This window comes from Typopeltis vanoorti, chromosome 15 (assembly GCF_054136105.1).
Source record: "Typopeltis vanoorti isolate ZY-2024b chromosome 15, IOZ_Tvanoo_1.0, whole genome shotgun sequence".
In the NCBI taxonomy this organism is placed as follows: domain Eukaryota; kingdom Metazoa; phylum Arthropoda; class Arachnida; order Uropygi; family Thelyphonidae; genus Typopeltis; species Typopeltis vanoorti.
Window position 1 is genome coordinate 80,629,337 of NC_143563.1, and position 17,607 is coordinate 80,646,943.

Here is a 17,607-nt window from a genome sequence, read left to right on the forward strand (position 1 = left end):
TGAGCTTGAAGGATGAAGCAAACTGTATATAAGAGTGATGGCTGCATTTGAATGGTTTTGGTATGAGTCACTTGAAGAGGCTGCTGCTGGAAGGTAGAGAAATAAGTGCAGAGAATGAATCTGATCAAGTGGGGAGCAATGTGGAAGAATGGGAGAGTTAGGCAGGAGAGATTGAAGAGGTGGTTATAATTTGAAAAAGTAAGTGGCATGAGTATAGAGAATGAGAGAGCAGGTGTGCAAGACAGACAGAGAAATGGGGAGGCTCAGGGTAGATAGGGGAACACAGCATGAGAAAGATTGATGCTCCAAGAGGATGTGAATGCATGTATAGACAAAAAAGGAAGGGGATGACCTGGGACAAGAGAAAACAGATTTGAAGAAGGTTCTAAGATGAATAAGGAGAAAAAGAAATGACTCAAGTTAATCATGGAGAAGTCATATCTAATAAGTGATATCAGCAGAACTAGCTATAGATACAGGAATAAGCTGCTGTGTTTATACACAAATGCTAGAAGTGTAAGAAACAAGGCAAATGAAATGGTTACATTAATCGAGTCTGTTCACCCAAGAATTGTTGGAATGACAGAAATAGAGATGGAAGGTATGATGTGTTTAGTGAAGACAGAAGTGGTAAAAAGGGAGGAGGAGTTATATCCATACAAAGTTTAGATGCAAGAGGGAAATAGTACCAGTGGTTTCGAGGCAGTATGGTGTGAGATAGAAGTAAATAGAATGAAATACTTAGTTGAATGTTGTTATAGACCTGGTAATGTGGGTGGTATTGATTATGAAATTTATAGTCAAATTAGCCAAACAAATAAGAAAGGGGTGATTATTATGGGCAATTTTAATTATGGCAATATAGACTGGGATGATCAGATAGCAAAGGGAAGTAAATTTGATCATCTCATCAGAGGATGTAATTATAAATGAGGTATCAAATCACCCTCCAGTTGGTGAGAGTGACTATGAAGTGATAACTTAGGTGGTTGCCATCAGCGTGAGGAGCTCTGTGTTATAAATAATTATTTTAATTTCCCAACGTTTTGACCGTCATATTAAAGTCATCAATATACACAAATAAAAAATAAAATAAAATAAAAAATAAATATATATATATATATATATATATAGTAACTATAACTACAGGCAATGACAATCAAGGAAAAGGAGTAGCCATAGTATTCAACACAAAATACAAGGCTAATCTTCTTAAACGGAAGGCAGTCTCAAGTAGAGTGATGTGGGCAAATATCAGAATGGGAAACTGGACAATGAGACTTATTTGTGCCTATGGTCTCACAGAAGGTTCTACTAAGGTAGAAGTGGAGGAATTTTTTGAGGTTTTAGAAAAAGCAACTGACACAATGAAAAAGGAAAAGTTGGTCCTTGTTGGGGATCTAAATAGCAGAGTAGGAAATGATTGAGACATAAAAATATATTTTGGGAAAATTTGGAGAAAAGAACAAAGCTAATAATAATGGCAAATATCTGTTGGATTTCTGCTCAGGACATGGACTGGTTATTACTAACACCATGTTCCAACATAAAAATGTGCACAAATTCATATGGAGAGAAGAGGCTAGGAATAAGAAAAGTCTCATTGACTATGTTATTGTTGATAGTGATGTTTTCTCCCTGGTGCAGGACACCAGAGTGTACAGAGGATTTGAAATTGGAAGTGATCACTATTTAGTCTTGAGCAGGATAAAATTGAATTTCATATTGAAAAGAATAACATGTAAGAAAGTTTTAAAGCGAATAAAAGTTGAGCAGCTCTCAGATGTGAACTGTAGACTAAAATACACAAAGATTATACAAAGATTATTGAAGAAAAAATTAAAGAGTTTGAGAACAGGAATCAAACCTTGCAGATTCAGTGGCAAACTCTAAAGAAAACATTGATTGATTCTGCCAGAGAGGCATGTGGTGAGGTTGTCTGCAATGATAAAAAAAAATCAGAACTCCTTGGTGGACACAGGAAGTTAAAGAAGCACTGAAGGAAAAGAAGAAAGCATATCAAAAGTTCCTGGCAAATAAGTCAGCTTGTGCTTGTAGAGAATACAGAGACAAATGCAAGAATGCTAAACACTGTGTAAAACAAGCTAAACAAAAGTCATGGGAGGACTTTGGCAAGAATATAGAAAATAAATATCAAGAAGGTGGCAAAATATTCTGGAGGTTGTTGAAGAAGCTTAGAAATGGAGGAAAGAGTGCTTTAAAAGGCGTTAGAGATGAAAACGGGAGGAAAAGATATTCTTGAAGTATGGAGTAATTACTTTGAAAAACTGCTAAATGAAACAAGCAGTGATGATAGCACAGTGGTAAAAAACACTGACCAGGCATGCAGTCAGGAATACATATCCATATTTGAAGTAGAAAAAGCCATCAAAGGCTTGAAATGTGGAAAGGCAGCAGGAGTAGATGATATTCGACCAGAAATGCTGAAGTATGGTGGTATAAGGGTCTTACAGTGGCTGCACTGCATAGTTCAGAAAGCCTGGACAGAGGGATGAATTTCCGATGATTGGAGTAGAGCTCTCATAGTACTCATATATAAAAAGGGAAATAAAACTGAATGTGAGATTTACAGAGGTATTTCCCTACTGAGTGTTCCTGGCAAGATCTATGCAAGTATACTTGAGAAACGGTTGAGAAGGATTGCAGAAGAGAAGCTTGGTGAAGAACAAGCTAGATTCAGACCAAATAGAGGCTGTCAGGATCAGATCTTCACTTTACGACAAATAGTCGAGAAAGCATGGGAATATAACAAAGATCTGTATTTAAGTTTTGTCGATCTGGAAAAGGCATATGACAAGGTGCCAAGAGAGAGGCTATTCAATACGCTACAGTTATATGGTGTCAATAGGGCATTATATCAAGCAATACTTAGCTTTATTTGAGTTGTAAGTCAACAGTTAGAATTGAAGGAAGTACAGGAAGATGGTTTAATGTTAAATCTGGTGTGAGACAAGGATATACATTATCCCCTCTGTTATTCATGAAGGAAAGTGGTATTAAACATGATATCAAAATTGGAGATGTTAATGTCAGCTCTTTGCTTTATGAGGATGATGTTATACTTCTAAATAAATCCGCTACAAGTCTGCAAGATTCTTTGACTAAATTGAATAGCTGTTGTAATAGATATGGTATGAAGTTCAGCAATAAAAAGACAAAGACAATGAAAATAGGCAGAATCATTGAAAATGTCAACTGTGTTTTGAATGCAGAACCTGTGGAAGAAGTGAAACATTTCAGCTACTTAGGCACGATTTTTAGTGAAGATGGTAAATTAAATATGGAAATAGACAACAGAATCAGCAAAGCTGGTATGGTGGGAAGTCAATTGAATAAATTCATATGGAATAAGAGAGAAATTAGCCGGAACACTAAATTAGCTATACAAGATAGTGTTCAAACCAGTTTTAACTTATGGATCTGAGAGCTGGGTCAGAAGTAAAACACTTGACCAAAGACTAGAGAACTCAGATATGAGAGTGCTGAGAAAGATTATTGTGTTTAACAGATGGCATCAATGCCAACATCATATTAAAAACGAGGATATTAGGAAAGAACTTGACATTGTCAGCATTCAGGAATGCGTTAGCAGAGCTAATCTCAGGTGGTATGGTCACTTAAACAGAATGGGTGAAGAAAGATTAGCAAAACAAGTGTTCTCTGCCAGGTTAGTAGCAAAACGACCCAGAGGAAGACCAAGATATAGGTGGATTGATACGGTACAAAGTGCCTTAGACGATAGAAATATAAGATCTGGTAATGTTGGAGTCTTGACAAGTAACAGACTGATTTGGAGGAAAATTTTAGATAGGAAGTTAGTAATGATGTAATTTTTTTCATGTAGTACTATCATATCCTGTACACCCCTTGAGGGTACATTGCAGGAATTTGATGATGATATAAAAAAAATGTGGAACTACAAGGCTGGTGATTATGAGGAACTCAGGATACAGCTTGCAGGTGTAGCATGGAATGAGGAGTTAGCTGAAAAAGAGATCAATGCAGCTTGGGGACTATTCAAGAACTAGCTAGTAAAAACAATGTCTAAATGTATTCCAAGGATCAGAAGGATAAATAAAGTAGGTGTGAAATGGATGAATGAAGAGATTAAGCATGAAATACAGAGGAAAAAGGCATTATGGAGGCAGCATAAGAGAAGTGGTAATAATCAATTCCAAGAGGATTACAAAGAACAGGCAAGGAGGATGACTTGGTTGGTAGGGGTTACAAAAGTGAAGTATGAGCAGCAGTTAGCTAATGAAGCCAAAAAAGAATACTTGGGAGTTCCTTCGATATGTAACCAGCCAAAAAAATGAATGATTATGGAAGGATGACACTGATTGGAGAAAAATTGCTGTAGAAGATATAGTGGCGATACTTAATGAGCAGTTCATAAATGTGTTTCATTCTTGCAAATGTGATATCATGGAGAGTTTGAGAGCAGTTGATGATGTTGGAGGAGACTGACAGTAACTGAGTAAGAGATGGGGGAATTGAGCAAACTTTATGTTAATAAGGCTGTGGGACTTGATAATATATCACCACATATTCTGAAGGAATGTACCAGGGAGTTGGCATCTACCTTGACATTTTTTTTTAATATGAGTCTTGCACTTGGTCAAGTTCCAAAGAAGTGGAAGGAGGGCAACATTGTGCTGCTTAATAAGGGAGGTGATAGAACTCAAGCATCAAATTATAGGCCTATCTGGTGTATCAGTTGTTGGAGAAGCTCGTGAGAACTAGGATCCAGAATGGGGTTGACAACAATGGTATTATCTTTCATGGACAGCATCGATTTGCTATAGGGAGGTCATTCTTATTGATAAGCTTATACGTTGGTAACACATGACTATTAAATTATTTCAGAAAATTACAACATATATTAATTAAAAGAAAACTTTAATCAATACTTCCTATATTTCGGCAATGTTACACTGCCATCTTCATGGGAACATAAAACTATGGTAAGTGCTTGCATGCACTAACAACAAGCAAATGAGGCCGAAGAGAGTAACTATCGTTGTTCTTAGAGTACTAAAGGTGTTCCCTAGTGGGCTAAATTGGGTTGTCTTGGCTGTTGGGCTGATGTTCTCATGATGCAAGCTTCCCAGATTTGGGGCAGTCTCATGCATCCAAATTTGTTGAGGTTTGGGAAGTTTTTTCAGAGCTGAGTCTGATTTCATGAACAGTCTTTCATATTTATATTTGCTGTGGTGTAGTAAAGTGACTTTCTTTCATCATATTGTGTGGTGGGTATCCAGAGCATGGTCTGCAAGCTCAGAATGGCTATATTGGTGAAACTGGATGTAGTCTTTGTGTTTGGATATCCTGTTATTAGCTGTCCTGCCTGTTTGGCCATAGTAGGATATCCAGTTTCACCAATGCAGCCATTCTGGGCTTGTGGATCATGCTCTGGATACCCACCACAGAATACGATGGAAGTCACTTCACTACACCACAGCAAATATAAATACGAAAGATTGTTTGTGAAATCAGCCTCGGCTCTAAAAAAACTTCCCAAACCTCAACAAATTTGGGAGCATGACACTGTCCCAAATTTGGGAAGCTTACATCATGAGAACATCAGTCCAACAGCCAAGACAACCTAATTTAGCCCACTGGGAGGTACCTTTAGCTCTAGGAACAACAATAGTTACTCTCTTCAGCCTTATTTGCTCTTTGTTAGTGCCTGCATGCAGTTATCATAGTTTTATGTTCCCATGAAAATGATAATGTAACATTGCCAAAATATTGGAAGTATTGATTAAAGTTTTCTTTTAATTAATATTTAGTATACATTGTAATTTCCTGAAATAATTTAATAGTTAAAGGGAGGTCATGTTTTAGTAATCTACTTACTTATTACAATAAGATGGGATATATAGTAACACACTTAGATTTTGTAAAGGCTTTTGATTGATTACCACATAAGCTGATAGTCAAACTAGAGTGGATGGGATTAAATATTAGATTAGTGCATTGGATCAGAGACTGGCTATCTGATAGGTATCAGCAAGTTATGTATAGGGGGAGTAATATCCTGGAAGAGGAAAGTCACTAGGGGTGTGCTCAGGGGCCTGTTTTAGGGCCATTGCTGTTTAACCTGAATGTTAATGATATTGGCAAAGATTTCCTATCCCATCCCATCGGCTTTAACAGGCCTTTAAGGCCCACAACCTTCCAAGCATGCTTGGATTTCGTAACCGAAATACGAGGATAAGATGATCAGCCATATGCCTCTAAGTATTCCTGTGGTTCACGGAGCCAGTTTGCCTGCTTGCAGGGTTTTTTCATCCTGCTTGCAGGATGAAAAAACCCTGCTGTCCACGCCCAAGACCGGCTAACTTGGCTATGGCTGAGGAAGATCCTTAAGCTCCTCATGTCATCGACGAGAATCGAACCTAGGACACTCCTTCCCCAGGCATACGGTTGCGAAGCGCATAGCTACTAGGCTAACCACGTGGACTATTGGCAAAGATTGGGAGGGGGATATTCAGTTGTTTGCAGATGATGCAAAATTGGGATGAACTATGAAGAGTAGAGAAGATGTGGCTTTACAAAAAGACTTGAACAGAAGATTGAGTCAATGAGCATGCAAGTTCAATTTTGCAAAATGTAATGTTTTAAATTTGGGTAACAAAGATGGGGATGTAGAATTTATGCTTGGTGGAGATATATTGTTGGAGGTGGAGGAAATAAAAGATCTTGGGGTGGTGGTGGTAGGTATGGATCTAAAATTTAGAGGATGCATTGCCAAAATTGTGAGGACAACACAACGAATTCTGACAAAGATGTGAAGGACACTGACTTGTAGAAGTAAGGAGATTCTTGTTCCATTGTATAAGGCTCTGATTAAGTTTTTCTCTTATTATTAAGAACTACTGTGTGGCTAGCTAAACCAGACAGACTCTTGAAGTAAAATATACTGTTGGCATTCTTCTAGACAATCTGAGCAGAACAACCCATCTGCCCATAATAACAAAGGATCCTGTAAACTCCAGGATTAGAGAATGGGGGGGGGGTAATTGTTTTTCAAAGAAGTTAGGAAGGAATTCCGTTTATGAACTGGCCTGAAAGAAAGTAGGTCAATCAGGCAAAGAAGTCTTGCAATTTTCTACGATAGTCCTTCAACATATGGCAATAAAATTCTAGAAATTTCCTAAGGAGGAGGATTAGGATGAAGACCATAATTGTAGCCTTAAGCATTTCTATTATACTATCACTGCCTGACTTTCCATTTTTCACCTTCTCTGATACTTATTCTAACATAAATCCATGCTTACAGGAAATTCCTCCATTATGTTATTATATTATATATCAATTATGTTTTCTACATTTAAAATCATAACATGTTCCCCTCACCCTTCTCTCTTATTACTTTTGTCTTGTTTTCTTCTCCCAGAGCATATTATCCTTCTCATTTCATACCATTTCCAGTGTGACCAAATCAGCAGCCTTCTTTTGTCATACTATCCATCTAACTTCTCTTATTATTTCTTGTCCATCTTTTGTGTTTCTCTCTTTAATTTCTCCAATGAATTTCATTGGAGAAATTAATAGAATAATTCTTTAATTATTCAAGAAGTATTTGGTATTTTTTAAAATACTGTTTTAATTCAATGTCTTTCTTCTATGTGTTTCCAGGTCTTGTTCAATAATCATTTACTGTTCTTATTTCCTTTCTTAGTACCTGAAACAGTTTTTTGCCATCTCATTATACAAAGTGTCTGAAGTCCTTGTAAAGTTCGAATTTTTAATAACTTTACTTCTATATTATCTAAACAATCCACAAAATACAACAGACAGAGAATTTTATCAAGATTTAAGCATTCTCTGGAAAGTTAAGCTGAAGTCTATATTAGCTGTCAGAAGAAAATTTAGGATTCATTACAACAAGGAAGTGATCCACAGAAATTCGATTACAAGCTGGATGAAAAAAGTTAAAGAGAATGGTTAACATCCATTACTGATAAGCGATGAAGAAGAAAAAGGCTGTCTGTCTCCAGAAACAGTCATGTGCTGTTGACAGAGCAAGCATTTAGTCTGAATGAAAACCAGTAAGATGGGCTTCACGGAACTAACTATTCCTAGAAGAATAGTTCACAACAGCTTATACCCTTCATGATTATGCTTGGGAATAGGATTCGAGCAAGAATATCATTTCTTGTAAATTATAATATACCTTGTAACCAAGCAGAAAAACTTTTTGCAATTATCTGTCATCTACAGTAAGTTGTCAAACTGTGAGCAGACCATAGAGAAGAATATACAAAAGAGCATGCAGGTAACTTATGTCGGTACACAAATGCTAAAAGTATCAGAAACAAAGGAGTAGAGTTCGTTGCCTTAGTGTTAATATACTGAGACTTCATGGTAGGCATTAGTAAGACCTGGCTATAAAAATAGTGTACCTTGATACCCGTTAGTACATCAGAAGCAGATGTACTAACTGGTATGAAGTGCAGAAGGTACAGTATTTTTAAGAAGGATAGGGAGGACGAGCTGTACTGCTGATGATGATATTGGATAACCTGAATCCAGTTAGAACTGACACCTATGACTGCAATACTAGTAACAGTTTTTCATGTGGCAGTGAGTTTGAAGGCCATCTGGTGTGAGGTGGAGTCTAACAAGATTAAATACATAGTGGGATGTTGTTACAGACCTAGTGGATTGGTTGCTAGTGATGAAGAAATGCATTACCAAATAAAGACGATGGGAGCAAAAAGAGCAATTATAATGGGGGACTTTAATTATCCAAATATTGATTGAGTATCAGTCAAATCTCAGAAGAAGAATGAAACTGAATTTAATGAAATGTTGTGAGACAACTTTTTCAAGCTATGTGTAACAGAAAGAACTTTAAATCAAAGAGTGTTAGATTTGATTATAGTGTCAGAGGGTGTTTCAGTTAAAGACATAACTATTCTGCCTCGTGACAGTGATCATACGGTACTCACTTGAGAAGTGGCTGGATTTATGAATGTTCCATTTAGGAAAGGTTACATGCTGAACTACAAAGCAGGAAATTTGACCAACTGAGGAGTATAGTGTGTTCAGAATGATGGTATCAGTTGCTGGATGGAAAGCATTTAAAAAAAAAAAAAAACCTTAAATGATGCAATATCAGAATGCATCCTGAAAGTTCAAAGAATAGAGTAGGAGTGAAATGGATGTGTAATCTAATTAAGCAAGAAATTCATAAGAAAAAGATGATGTGGAAGAAATACTGTGTGCGCAAGGATGAAGTCAGTTATGAAAATTATAAGCAGCAGGCCAGAAAAGTCACAAGTGCCGTACAGAAAGCTAAGTTTGAGTATGAAAAGAAACTGGCACTGCAAGTAAAAGAAAGAATGAATTTGAAAGAATAATTCTACTAAAGGCAGATGGAACAGGTGACTGATGCACAAGTGATTGTTTAACTAATGAGTAGCCATTTTGCTAAAAGCTATTCACCTGGTATATGCAACACTGAATTCACTGCAACCTCTTCACTGTATGAGGAGGAAGTACCAGAGCTGTTGCACAAACTGAAATAAGAATTCTGCATAATTATGCAAGCCGTAACCAACTTTTTCAGAATCTTTACCACCACCACCATGACTCCAGATACTGATTGGTCGATAGTTGGATACATCAGTCTTTGCACGAATCTTGTGCAATGAAAGAAGTTTGTATGAATTTTTGCAGACGAAATGGTTCTAGTGACTAGAAGTTGAACTTGAGAGGACAATAGCTGCCCCCAGATATTCACAACACACCAGAGTTCCATATTCTATTTCTCAAACCAGCTCAGGTTTAACCTAGGAAACAGTTGAGGAACACAATGGGTTTCATCAGGCCAGTAAAAAAAAAAAATGATGTAAAGAACCACAATATATTGAAAACTGCCACCCTCAGAAGCTACAAAAATGAACCACTAAGGAAAGAGTTTCTCTAGTTATCCTGCAAGCTAAGGAACAATGGATGGCAGTGGCCTCAAAAGCTGTAAAATACAATTTACAAAAGCTAGAAACACAACAAATACAGTCAGAGATGGTAGCCAAATACTGTGCACTCGCTAAATTTTTGGATAAAAGCACCACCATACGTTTGCTCTTGAATTAAGAAAAAACTTCATGGTAGTACTGTGCCTGAGGAAATCACAAGAGATCTCCAAAATTGCAGACTAAACTCTGTTAAAGTTAGCCACATGATCCAAGCATGTAGCAGTCAATATTTCTTGTCTTGTTGGAAATTAGCAACTACTGAAATCTGCAACTCAAAAAGTTTATAGCCAGGTCACAGACCTGGCTATAAACCCAGAACCATTACGAGAAAAGGCACATCCAGACAATGCCATGATTATCAAAAATTTGGCCCCTCACAGTGCTGCTGCAAGACTAATTTCACTGCATTAAATGCAGACAATTGTGTAATAGATTTCTGCTGTTGAAAGGTTTTCTACTTGGTTATACTATAAATTAAATAAAGATGCCAAGAAATTATATTCTTGGTTTTATCTTTTATCCAAGTGTAAGCAAACAAAGTTTGTGTGCAAAGTAACTTCATGACTGACACCTTTTGATTACTCGTATATGGGAAATATATGATTTCTACATTACTTCAATCTTGGAATCTCTCCTGGGTCTGGTTCCCACTCATGAGACTTCAATAAAGGTCAAAACCAGTCTGGTTAGTGGTCCTTCCCATACTGCATGGCATTATACTTGTTTGTAAGGATATATACCTTGCATTATGAGATACTAAGGTAACTGATGTGAAGTCATTAGCCTCTATATACAAGTAGCCCAGTCATGAAGTTACTTGAGGAAAGATAATAAGAAATTATATTATTGATTTTATCCTTTATCCAAGTTACTTCATGTGCAAACTTTGTTTGCTTACACTTGGATAAAGGATAAAACCAATAATATAATTTCTTAGCATCTTTCATTAATAGCTTTCTGCAAAAAAAGCAGCAGACCACATCTTGTGAACTACACAGGATGTGGTCCACTACAAGAATGCGAGCAATACTTATACTGTTCACACACTTGTACTCGCGTAATAAAATATTATTACGCAACACCTCCAGGGAGGAGTCCAAAGACTCATCAAGGGAGGGTATCTACTCTACAACTTTGTCTCCACCAACTATACCACCACTAGCATTTCCACAGACATCCATGCCCATGTCGGGATTCGAACCCACAGCTGGAGAGCAGATATATATGTTAACCACTCGGCCAACCAGTCTGGCACAAAAATGGCACAATGGACTTTTTTTCTTTTCGAATTCCTAAAGGCAAAATTCCCACAAGGAATGGTCAAGCTTACCAAATACTACCTCAGACATCAAACTCTGAGTGAAGCTGAAGGTAATCAGATTGTTTCTACACAAAATCGCAACAAGTGTTTCCAGGGTTCCCTATTGTTATCACCTATGCTCTTCTCCATCTCATGCACAGTTCCTGCCACAACACTATATGCAGATGTTGGAAGTTTTTCCCATTTGGTTAGACTATAATAAATTTAGTTTAATCCTTTATCCAGGTATAAGCAAACAAAGTTTGCATTAGTAGTATCTTCAGGACTGAGGCAACTCGTGGTAAAGGTGGACTAAGCTGACAAGTGATGAGAGCTTAGTCCACCTCTACCAAAAGTTGCCTCGTTCTTTGCATTATCTCCTATAATGTGCTTTGCATTATGGGAGATACTAAGACAAGTGATGAGAGCTTAGCCACCGTTACCACGAGCTGCCTCGTTCTTTGCATCATCTCCCATAATGTGCTTTGCATTATGGGAGATACTAAGACAAGTGATGAGAGCTTAGTCCACCTTTACCACAAGTTGCCTCAGTCCTGAAGATACTTCAGGTGCAAACTTTGTTTGCTTACATTGGATAAAGGATTAAACTAAATTTATTATACTATATGCAGATGATACTGCAATAATAGCATGCTCCCTCAATTAGCAACTAAAACACTGCAAAATGCAATCTCAGAACTAGAATAATGGTTTAAAAGATGGCGAACTGATGTCGACTCTGACAAGAGCATTGCAGTGATATTCAAGAGAATATAGTATCCCTGGAGGATAGAGTAGTAATGTTTGGTATCCCATTCCATAGCAACCAGTAGCCAAATAGTTGGAGTGCAACTGGATGAAGAGCTTCTTCTCACATCAATCATGTTTGCTCTAAGTAGGGCAATATAACAGCTATACCATTTCTCCATCAGCATAGCCAGCTAAGCATGGAATCAAGACAGTTCTGACACATGGCATGCCCATCTGGAGTCACACAATAGATTCAAACATGAACAAACTATAGATAATCCAAAACAAATGCTTACAAATAACACTCACCATTCATAAGATATGTATAGCTTCTTGAAAAAGCCAGTATATCCCTGAGATTAAAACTTTCCTATGCAGAAGAGCAAGGGCTGCAAAATTTGTTGCAAATGCTACCATCCACCCTAAAATCATCTGCTAAGTGATAAACTACAGTGAGAAAGACTCTGCAAAACATAAATGTCCCAAAACCATACCGAAAAAGGTAAGTTTCTTAAATTCACTGCCAGAAGCCTAACATGGGTAGGCCAAAGGCTCAATAATTAATATCACAAGTCCCTGTGGTTTACAACCTAGCAGTAAACTACAACAAACAACTATCTTATAGGAAGCATCCAAAAAAAAACACCCAACAGATAGGTTCTCCTCCTCCTCCCAGTGTTTTCCAACTTTTTTTGCTCCATGCAACCCTTTTACCATATGTCTGAATATTATTACCCCCTTTTCAAAATAGACTAAAAGGTGCATTCAAATAATTTAGACACAATATTGAAAATCTTTTATTAATTTTCTATATTAATACATATACATTCATTGGGATTATTTTCATAGTGGAGTTTTACAAATTTAGTAACAATAGAAAATGTTGATGAATTTTAAAATTTGTCTTCTTATATTCATAACTATTATGATGGACTAAACTAAAGCATACTTCAATAAACAAAAAGTTTAAAAGAATACTAGGATATTGTAATTCATTTTATTCACACAAAGATTACAGCCATGAGAAACCTGTGATTATTTTTTCTTCACCAATTCTTGAATATGAGGAGGAGTGCTTGAAAAGGCACAATGCAAGTCATTTTCAACTAAGTTCAAAAGCCTGACTCACAAAGATATGTCGACACAAATGGAACAATGTATGAATATGAAAAATGTGATTCCTACCCAAAAGTGGCAGAAAGAGCATATCAAGGACTAAAATTCTGACCGATTTATCACTGAACACGACACATCTCTTACTCTTGAATCAGTCTTCAGCTCCAAAAATTCATTTTGATCTTCAGGAAATTTTTCCACTGACAACTTGAATGGATTTCGCACTAAATCCAACTTGTCATCAGTAAGTTCAGGAAAATATCAGCTGAATTCATTTTCTAGTGCTGTCAAATGCTGAAAAATTTCATTTTTTATAAATTCTAGAAGCACCTTGCCTTCACTGTTTGTATTCCTTCCTTGCATCTGAAGATTGAGATTATATTGAGATCAAGGTTGTGAAATTTAGCCCTCATGTAAAATTAGCGATGTTTTTTTGTATGATGAAATTTAATGCTTGTGTAAAATTATGTTATTTTTATTATTCAAATGAAGTGTATATTGAATCCAACATTATTTCAAAGCTGAATAGAGAAACGACAAGAGTTTCATGCCAAATATAGAAACTATAAAAGTTTCAGCGGATCCAAGCGTAAACAAACCTTTCATGACAGGGGTAACTCGTAGTAAAGGTGGAGTAAGCTCTGATCACTATCCTTAGTATTTCCTATAATGTAAAACACATCTCCTAACATACATGTCTGCTAGGAGATTTGTCATATGGCACAGGTGTGTACTCTTTTTCTGTGAATTTGAACCCATTTAAAATTTCAGTTGAACCTGGTGTAATTCAGGTCTGTTTGTTTACAAATTTAAACTCTGTTCAAAGTCTTCAAGAAGTGTCCCGTAAGATATGTGTGACATTTGGAAAAGATGTGGTAGCAGAATGTACTGTGCAGAAATTATGTAAAAAAAAAAAATTTTGATTCTTAAATAATAAAGTAACATGTAAAAACCACAGTGAAATCTTATTAGTAAAAAGACAGATATTTCGTAAATATCTGTTAAAAATAATAGTACATCTTCAGTGTCTGTAACAGTAATAGGAACGGAATACAGGCAAACGTTTGATGGATCACCTATTAAAATACAATTATTACCGCATGCTAGGAAATAATAGAAATAACAAATTTAATCTATTAAGATAAATGGTTTTTCACATAAGATAAAAGTCTCCCAGATCTTTGAGAGAAACATACAGTCATTTCTATTTAAATTCGGTCGGTGTAAGATAGTTTCACAACTCTCTTTGAATAAGCGTTCATATTTGAATCTGCATCTATGGAGGAGAACTGCTTTATCCCACTGGACACTGAGTAGAGTCAATACTGTGCTGCGCCAGACCAGACTTCAGAGGTTTGTTATAATCAATATAATATTGATCTTCTTTTATTCTTTCAAAACTTTTATAGTTTCTATATTTGGCACAAAACTCTTGTAGTTTCTCTATTTGGCTTTGATATAATGTTGGATTCAATATCCACTTAATTTGAATAATTTTGCATCGCCGAAGTGAAGCTTTCTTTTCTGTTATTTTTATGTTTCTGTTTAATGACTTCATTAACAATAGCCATTGATTAAAAGTTTTAAATATAAGGATAAACTATTAAGAAAATTTTATTTGTAAAGCATACAGTATTTAAAATTCATGCCACAATCCATCCCCCACTATGGTCCCAATTCCCTCCTGAAATTTTTCCCTGAGGGGAAATATTCCCCCAGTTGGGGACCCCCCCACCTTAAGAAGTTAAAAATCAATCCATGCAATCAGAACAGTTATCAGTTATTTTGGTACTTATTAGGTATTGTTCCTACTAATGAGACAGAAAAATAAATGTCAAATCTAGTTTAGACAGTGATCCTTTTCATAATTATTCTGTCTTATGGAATACCTAGGCAACTAATGCAAGCAAACAGCCTATATATACAAGTAGACTAGTTGCAAAGTTACTTGACAAATGATGCTTATGCTTGGATATTTAAGATTAAAACAAGAATCTTGGAACCAAGCAAGAAAACTTTCCTCGACTATATAGACAACAACAACAATAAAGGAAATCATATTTATAAGTGATATGCATTAATCTTTGTACGTATCAGGAACCCAAAAAAGTTCCTGCAGTTTTCAGTCTATTTTGCTGCAGCGATTTGTTTTACTTAGTGGTTAGCAGAGTGCAATTTTTTGTGTGTCTTAAGGCACAGATACACATCAGTCAATCGGTGTACTTTAACTTGGTGTGTACTCTTTTTCTGTGAATTTGAACCCATTTAAAACTTCAGTTGAAGCTCGTGTAATTTGGGCTTGTTTGATTACGAATTTAAACTCTGTTCAAAGGCTTCAAGAAGTGTCCCGTAAGATATGTGCGACATTTGGAAAAGATGTGGTAGCAGAGTGTACTGTGCAGAAATTATGTAAAAAAAATTTTGGTAATGAATCGCTCGAAGATGCACTACGTTCAGGAAGATCCTGCATTATTGATAATGAAGAATTATGTGCCACCATTGAAAATAATTCTACATTAACAGGTCAAGAACTTTCACAAATATTTAATGTGAGTGGCGAAACAATTCGTTTACACTTGCATCAGCTGGGAAAATCATGGAAGCTAAGCAAATGGGTCCCACATGCATTATCAGATGACAATAAACTTCAAAGGCTATCAATTTGTTCTTCACTATTTCACATCATAAAAATGAGCCTTTTTTGGATTACTTGCTCACTTGTGATGAAAAATGGATCTTGTACTTTAACAGGAAGCAAACTTATCATCAGTTGTCACTAAATGATCCAGTATAAGAGACTTCAAAGGCACTGCTTCATCACCCAGTCTATGCTTTATGTGTGGTGGACTGGAGCCGGTATATTGTCCACTACGAGTTTCTTGCTGCAGGCTAATCAATTACGGCCGAGATCTACTCAATGCAACTCTAGCATATGCAGGATGCGTTACTTCAGAAACAGCCAGGACTAGTTAATTGGAAGAAAGTAATATTCTTACAGGACAATGCAAAACTTACCCATGAGAATATTTGTACATTCTCCTGGCATTTCTCCAAGAGATTATCACCTTTTTATGGCACTAGACAATCATGTGCAAAATAGACAGTTCCGCAATAAAACAGAGATTGAAGTGGAGATTGCTAGGTTTATTATTTCTAAAGATAAAATGTTTTATAAAAGTGGAATTTACAAATTTGTATCTTGTTGGGAAAGAGTTGTAGACAGTGAAGGTACTTATTTTTTATGAATAAAACATTTTATGAAAATTTTTGCAGTTGTTTAATTTTTGTTATGAAAAACCGCACGAACTTTTTTGGTTACCTGATTTACACATGCACATAAAAAATTTCAGTATTGTTTTTATATCAAAGTAAGAAAGAGTTTATAAAAATATGTTGACAAACATACTGAATGGTCAAATATGAGGAGGTATTTCCTGTAATGAACTCCTACAAAAATAAAGAATACTTTACCTTTTTCTGTCCCCAAATAATATTTACACTAGGTTTCCCCCTACGAGTATCAGATGTATCAATGACATCATCATGGACTAAACTTGCTGTGTGTAGCATTTCTGCAATCATAGCTATTTTGAACTGTGAATCTAATAACCTTGAAAAAAAAAAAGAAAGAAAGAAAGATTGTTTTTATTCACCTTATTTTTGACTCCCTTGTAAATAAATCAAAATACAAATTTTACTATCAGCACACTCTCTTATAAGCAACACCTAACAAACATTTCTGCTAAGTTAAGAACCCATAACAACATAATACAAAAACTAATAGGCACGACATGGGGAGCAACAGCCGATAATCTGTGGATTACTGCTCTTGGTCTAGTTTTCTCTGTTGCCGAATATTGCTCACCAGTGTGGCTAAATAGCACACATGTTAAACTTGTTGATAGCCAACTAAATAATACAATGAGACTGATTTCTGGCACAATTAAATCAACGCCCACACACTGGCTTCCAGCTCTTAGTAACATTGTGCCACCGAATCTGTGCAGGACTAAGGCTCTCTTACATGAGCATAAGAAAATCTTGGAGAACACAGCCCTACCAATACATTTAGATCTCCCAGACTTAAGTGTAAGACGACTGAGATCAAGACATCCACCACTACAATTAGCCCAACTACTACTACATTCTAACTTTGACTTGAAGCAAAAGTGGCAAGAACAGTGGGAGAGCCATACAGATGACATCACAAAATTTTCTCTCAATGAATTACAAGAAAGTTTTGATGCTTGTTCACACCTCCCACGAACATCCTGGACTCTGCTTAATAGAATACGAACTGGTCATGGTGTATATGCGGACATGCTTTTTAAATGGGGTAAATGACCATCCCCGCATTGTGATTGTGGAGCTCAGAGACAAACTGTGAACCATATTGTGACTAAGTGTTATCTCAGAGCATATTCAGGAGAC

The 17,607-nt window shown here is 36.3% G+C and overlaps 1 protein-coding gene across 1 annotated transcript in view; it reads right to left on the reverse strand.

Annotated features, from left to right (window-relative positions):
• The window catches only part of qless (decaprenyl diphosphate synthase subunit 1 qless), a 217,257-nt gene that overhangs the window by 81,119 nt on the left and 118,531 nt on the right, over positions 1–17,607 (reverse strand). The window contains exon 4 of the mRNA XM_090404571.1: positions 16,648–16,786. Coding sequence (XP_090260697.1) covers positions 16,648–16,786 — 139 coding nt within the window. The remainder of the gene's footprint in view (positions 1–16,647; positions 16,787–17,607) is intronic.